The 6,737-nt window shown below is 48.6% G+C and overlaps 1 protein-coding gene across 1 annotated transcript in view; it reads right to left on the reverse strand.

Moving 5' to 3' along the window:
* Fmn1 (formin 1) overlaps positions 1–6,737 on the reverse strand; it is a 230,378-nt gene that overhangs the window by 99,373 nt on the left and 124,268 nt on the right. Inside the window, exons 5-6 of the mRNA XM_013014304.1 lie at positions 6,608–6,735; positions 5,626–5,776 (exon numbers count right to left, since the gene is read on the reverse strand). Coding sequence (XP_012869758.1) covers positions 5,626–5,776; positions 6,608–6,735 — 279 coding nt within the window. The remainder of the gene's footprint in view (positions 1–5,625; positions 5,777–6,607; positions 6,736–6,737) is intronic.

Genomic DNA, 6,737 nt, shown 5'->3' on the forward strand with positions numbered 1-6,737 from the left:
TGGTGGTGATGGTGGTGATGGAGATGGTGATGGTGATGATGGTGGTGATGGAGATGGTGGTGACGGTGGTGATGGTGGTGGTGACGATGGTGGTGATGGTGGTGACGGTGGTGGTGGTGGTGGTGATGTGGTGATGGTGATGGAGATGGTGATGGTGGTGGTGGTGATGGTGATGGTGATGTGGTAGTGATAATGAAGGTGATGTAGTAGTGACGGCAAGGGCAATGGTAATTGTGATGACAATGGTGATAGTGAGCAACGGTAATGGTAACAGTGGTGGGGGCGACGGTGATGGTTTCTGTGGTAACCACGGTGGGGTAACAGAACCATGGAAGCAGTAAACACCATGGGGCACCTGGCTAAACACACGCTTGAGTTGAACCTTTCCAAGCATACTTTGACGTATGGGCTATGATTTTTCTCACTTTGCAGATGAGGAGATGTACAGAAGAGCTTCCGGAAGCTGGAGGAGTTTACCCCTGGACGGAGATGACTCAAAGAGTCCCAGGCCTTTCCACAAACCGCCAGTCCCTCCAGCAGTCCCACCTCCATGGCTGGTCTACTGTGACTCTAGCTGTACTAGCCAGGCATCCAGGGCTCAGGCCTACCTCAGCCTCGACTGTGACTCTAGCTGTACTAGCCAGGCATCCAGGGCTCAGGCCTACCTCAGCCTCGACTGTGACTCTAGCTGTACTAGCCGGGCATCCAGGGCCCAGGCCTACCTCAGCCTCGACTGTGACTCTAGCTGTACTAGCCAGGCATCCAGGGCTCAGGCCTACCTCAGCCTCGCCACGGTCTTCACCAGCATCTCAGCTGACAGACGGGATTCTGACTGCCGTACCTGAACTTCCTCTCCGTGCGCCCTCAGCCGCAGAGGCCAGCCAGCTGATTGGCTAGGTCTATCTGTGAAGCCACGGGACCTTATTTCTCCCATGTCTCACTAAAGCACTCTAAAGATACCATGCTTTGGACACATAACTGCTCCATTCTGAACCACATTCTTTCCTAGGCAATCATCTCGCCGCCTCACTTCTTCCATTAGTAAGATGATTATAGTACAGAGGAGCTATTTATAACGAGCCCCAGCCCAAGCAGTATGCCTTTCCCTTGGCCTCATTTTAAATAAATCTTTGTTAATTAATGTGCCTTATCCTAGTGTTCCAAGTAACATTTATGTTCCTGAATTGGATGGAAAGGAAGAGAGCCACACCCAAAGTAGATGATCCAAAAATCTCCAAAATCAACATGAATACAAGAGCTATTTGCAAACAAAGTTTAAAAGTTTGCTTTAGATGAAGGAGGCTGTTCAAGGGAGTCCACAGGAGGTAAAGGGATGTGATAATTAGATTGTGAATTAACCCCCTGCTTCTTGGCAGCTCTCTAGCACTTTGAAAGACCCCCACTTCTCACCTCTTGGGGTATTCTATACATGTAAAATGACTTAGTGTGGCTAACAAGGTACCTGGCATAAAAGTTAATTAATGAAAATGAAAACACTAAAAGTCAGGTTATATAGTAACCAGGGCCTGGGGGGTCTGGAGCCAAGTCCCAATTAGACCACTCTAGTCGTGAAGGAAAGGATCAAAATGTCCAATAGCTTCCATCTGGCCGCTCGTGTGTCAACATGGAGCCGCAGGTCCCTGTCCGGTGAGCCTTCCCTCTTCCTTGCACTTTGAGGGGGAGCTGAAGGTAATCCTGGGCCCTCAGGCTCCCCCACACCTCCACGGGGCAGCAGCGGCCACTAGGGAACCCAGCTGGGGGCAGGCCTGTGCACTCCAGCTCTACAGCCCAATCCCCTCTGTCACTCATCCCCAGCCCTCCAATTCCATCGGTGCCCCACAGAAGAGATCTGATAATGGTCCTGGCAAAGCAGTGGCTGACCCATAGCATGCTATGCACGTGATTTCTTCTCAAATTGTCTTTGTAAATGGACCGTGGCTAACCTTGCTGCCCTAATCAGATCATTCCGAGTAACATTTCTGTAACTGCAGTGTGCAGGCTGCCTTCTGGGGTTAAGGCATGACTCAGAGTCAGCCGTGGGTAAGGAAAGGGATTTTGAGTTTTCAGTAGTCTCAGGTTTCCATTGCTTTCATCACAGTTGGTGAGCTTTGTAGGGCCCGTGTTTACAGCCATGCAAATTAGCCTCAGCTGGAGAGAAATCAGGTTAGGCCCAAAGGAAACCAAGCACTGGCTCATAAGTATTTTATCAAAAATTGGAAGTATGACCATTGTACTGGGAGTCAAGCTAGAATCTCCCAGGAAGTAAGTGGATATCTCCGTCTGGCCTCCGAGCCCTGGACGGTCTGCTAAGGAAGGGATGAAGGAAAGAGTGATGAGGCCTTACCTCACCGTGCCCAGCGGCTGCCCCTGCCAAATGCATGAATTATCTACACACAACAGTGAAGAGGAATATCACCGTCTTTGAAGGGAGAAGCACTTGGTTTGCAGTAGACTCCATGTTATGCACGACTAAGGCAAGGCTGAAATCCTATAGTTCATTCCACTCACACACTTGCACACACTCACTCTTTTCTTTCCCTCCCTCCCTCCCTTCCTTTCTTTTCTCTTTCCTTTCTTGCTCTCCTTCCCTCCCTCCCTTCCTTTCTTTCTGAGCCTCAGCTCCACTTCTGGTTTTTTGGTGGTTAATTGGACTTTTCTGCCTGGGCTGGCTTCAAACCTCAATCCCCAGATCTCAGTCTCCTGAGTAGCTGGGGTTACAAGTGTGAGCCATTGGCATCTGGCTCACACTCACTTTAAATATGTACATGTAAGAATATCTATGTGCAGGTAAGTTCTGATATTCTGCACCTCCAGGAGTGTTTTAAGACTTCCACTCCACTCACTGTGTTAGCTGTAGGAACTAAGCACAGAGGTCACGTTATGAGGTGTAGACTCTGCTAACTGGCTCCTAATTTCCCATCAGATTCCCGGCTTTTCCATGCAGAAGCTCATAAAGAAACTTGGTCTACTTAAAAGTAACTGTCTGAAGACTGGAGAACTAATACGATCATTAAGTGTTCCCTGTGTGCTGTTGTACCTGACACACACATGCAGCCTGATCTGATCTGTGGCACTGTGCCAGGCCTGACAATGAGGTATCCTTCACGCGTAAGATTCCCTTGCCTATCCATCCTTGGTAAGGAAAAGCAACATTAGGGAATAGTGTAGTTAGGAATCATTAATTCTTCAAATGAATTATTATCTTATGACATATGAAAGATCAGAGACCCAGAGAACTTAAGGGAACATGTCCAGGATTCAGCATTGAGGAAAGTCAGAGCCTACAGTATATATGGATCCTGATACTATGCTGGGGCTTCATCCACTATATAATGACTAGGAAATGAGTAGGCTTTCTCAAGTGAACTGAAAGTCAGCACTGCAGTTAATTTAGACTAACACACTATTTTCTGTGTAATTACAAACACTAGTCTTGGGTTGTGGATGGTTCTGCTCCTTCGCTCTGCTGCCTGTACAGGGTATAGGCAACCACCCAACAACTTCCTAAACTCCAGCTCCCTCACAAAGTGGGAATCGTAGTAACCATCTCCCTGGTTCTCCTGAAGACAGACTTTTGACTTAGGTACACAGGGTGGATCTTTTCTCATTGTTCTGTCACAGTGTGTTTCTAGCTTAGAACTGGAGGCCAGAGGCGTCACCCCCTGCACACACTCAGGAAAAGGGTCTGTCCAGAGGACAATTAATAAGGTCTGGAAAACATGAGCATGATTTAGAATGATTCCTTCACAGCTTCTCTTACACTATTATCTAGTCACAGTTTTTGTAATTTTTAACTAAAGAACCCCAACCTATAGTCAAATAAATCTTCATTCTTGTCATATGGATGGTTTTAAAGCGGTGTGTGTGTGTGCGTGTGTGCATGCATGCACACATGCATGAGTGATGGAAGTGTTGTATGTGTAGGGAGAGGGAAGGAGATCCTGGTGCTGATCCTCAGGAGGCCAAGACTAATATGTAATCAAGTTTTATACTGCAGTCACTCCTTCTAAGCAGAACTGTGTGTTCTCAACCTAAAGCTAATGCTTACACGCCTTCCTCATGTGCATTTGGCTCTGAATACTGTGTGGGTAACAAGCTGTGAAATTCTCCTTGCGGAGGTCCACTTCTCCTGGCCTTAGCTCCACCGCTCCATACTCGCAGGTGCCCTCTTGTGGTTTGGGAAAGGTAATTAGCATCCAGATGATCCTGCCCATTGCTGGCTTAAGGTACAGAGTCAGATAAGTTACTACTTAGTAGCCAACCAAAGAAACACAGTGAACTCCAAGAATAATACTCAGGTTCAACACTCTGAATGGAACATTGATATCCATAGTTGACAAGTTCTAACCACTTTTTTAAAAAATAAATAAGCAAATAAGATAGATGTACAAGCTAACTTTGGGGGCCACCTTGCCATCTCATTTCCAAGTCAAATTGACAAGGTGGAATTTTTGTAGACTGGTGTCTGGCATGGAGTAGGAGCTCCTGTTTCCTCTGGATAAATTTGGCTTGTTAAGGTCCTTCAAGCTGAAGAACAGGCAAACCCTAATCCTGCTGATCCTACTCTGGGTAGAGCACTAATAACCCCAGGCCATACCTTATCTATAGATGGTAACTACAATACCGCCAATCATTTGTCAAATACACAAGAAACGTCAAAGTGTAGATAAACATGCTAGGGGAAAAATTACACACATACTCTTCCAAAATAGTCTGGTGAAATTATCTTTGTCACAAAAGCTGAAGCAATATAAACTTGGAAAGCAGCAGGTTATGAAAACCCTGTGAATTTATGTTTAGACTTCCAGACCATGTTCTCCTTCCACCCTATTCCCTTCCCCAATAAAGTGAGACACAAAGTCTGAGACTCAAGAATTAAAATCACAGCCCTTGCCAAAGTACCAAATTACAATCAAGGCTGAAGGCTTTTGGCACCAGAAAGCTTCAACAGACTAACGTCTGCCGACCCTCCCCCAAACCCCTCCTCTACAATGCTCAGACAAAATACCCAGGGTCTCATTAATTCTTAAATAGCTACCAGAAAGACAGAGGGAGAGAGTGGCATTTCTACATCTTACAGAAGAGGAAACAAGCAGAGATGATTTATAATTCAAGGTCAGATTGTGGTCTCTTAGAGAGGGGGGATATTGGCAGGACTTGCTGGTTTTCTGTCAGGCAAGTTCAGAATGCAAACTGGAAAGCTTATCAAAGTGGCTCCTTCCCTGAGGAGCCAGGAAAAAGTGTCTTGGACAATGTAGGCAGATTTTTGGATCCTTGTCAAGGGGATGACCTTCTTGTTCAGGAACAAAGGTAATTTAGGGGCAAGGTGAATATGGGCATATTGACAGTGGAAACATTTCATACTGCAAAGACAGTATATAAGCTGCCTTGATAGTGTTTTCAGTAATCTACAAATTACTTTCACCAACAGCAAATCAAATCTATTTCCAAACATAATGGCTAGAGAATAAACTCCTAAGATTCAGAAGATATGCCCCAAATGACACCAATTTCTTGAACTGTTGGCTCTGACATAAAGAGAAAGCAAACCAGCAATATTCAGTGACTTTCCACAGACAGAAAACAGAGTACTGACGTAGCACTGGAACTATACTCACACATTACCTTTTTAACCTTGTTTTTCTTTTCGTAGGTTTCTGACAGAGGTTTTTTCTTCTGATGAGTTGTCTCTTTGGAAAATAAATACTCAAATTCACTAGTGTCCCGAATATTAGGTTCTTCTAAGGAATCCCATAAAGTTGGTGTAGCATTTTGGCTTAAAGAAGAGAGCAACAAGTTAAGGGTAAGAATCAAGTCAGAAGAAAAGGTAATACAATGAAATCTTCCTGTAATTTATTTTCAGTTAAAACAAAAACCGCTTATATGATGGTGGTCCCTCACTCCTACAATCCTAGCTGATGTGGAGGCTGAGATCTGAGGACCACTGTCAGACAGCTCTGCTCAGAGGCAGAAACGCTAAGATTCCATTTCCAAAACCAGGCACACTGGAGTGAAGGTGCCAAGGCGGGTGAGGTGGGGTGAGCGCACCAAGCTCAAGGCCGGCACTAACTGGGAAGCACGCAGGATGCATTTTCAGGGAGGGAGAATTCACTGGGCCTGGCGCCCTGGTGGGGTAAAGGAAGGCGGAGCGGCCAGCCTGCAGGCTCCCTGCTCCCCGCCCGCCGGCTCCCTGCTGCTGGGCTCCCCGCTCCCTGGCCGCGGGCTCCTCCCTCCCTGGCCGCGGGCTTCCCGCTCCCTGGCCGCGGGCTCCCCGCTCGCTGGCTGCTGACTCCCGGCTCCCCGCTGCTGGGCTCCCCGCTGCTGACTCCCGGCTCCCCGCTGCTGACTCCCGGCTCCCCGCTGCTGGGCTCCCGGCTCCCTGGCTGCTGACTCCCGGCTCCCCGCTGCTGGGCTCCCGGCTCCCTGGCTGCGGGCTCTCGGCTCCCTGGCTGCGGGCTCCCTGTGAGCCGCCCGCTCCACCCTGCCCCCCCCCCAGGATGTCATGTACAGGCTGCCGCCTCCTGGTTCCCATTTGCGGCCGGGCCTTCGCACCGACTCCCCCCCCCCGAGGCGGGTGGCGGGGGGCTCCGGGCCGGGGCAGGCTCACCTCCGATCGCTGATCTGGATTCGAGTCCAGTACAGGGGCTTCATGGGGCAGCCGGGCTCCACGGCGGGCTTCCGCGGGCCCTGGCTGGGAGAGGAGCTGGGTCCGAAGAACAGGCCGGGGGGCGGCGGGG

Source organism: Dipodomys ordii, unplaced genomic scaffold (assembly GCF_000151885.1).
Source record: "Dipodomys ordii isolate 6190 unplaced genomic scaffold, Dord_2.0 Scaffold23, whole genome shotgun sequence".
Classification (NCBI taxonomy): domain Eukaryota; kingdom Metazoa; phylum Chordata; class Mammalia; order Rodentia; family Heteromyidae; genus Dipodomys; species Dipodomys ordii.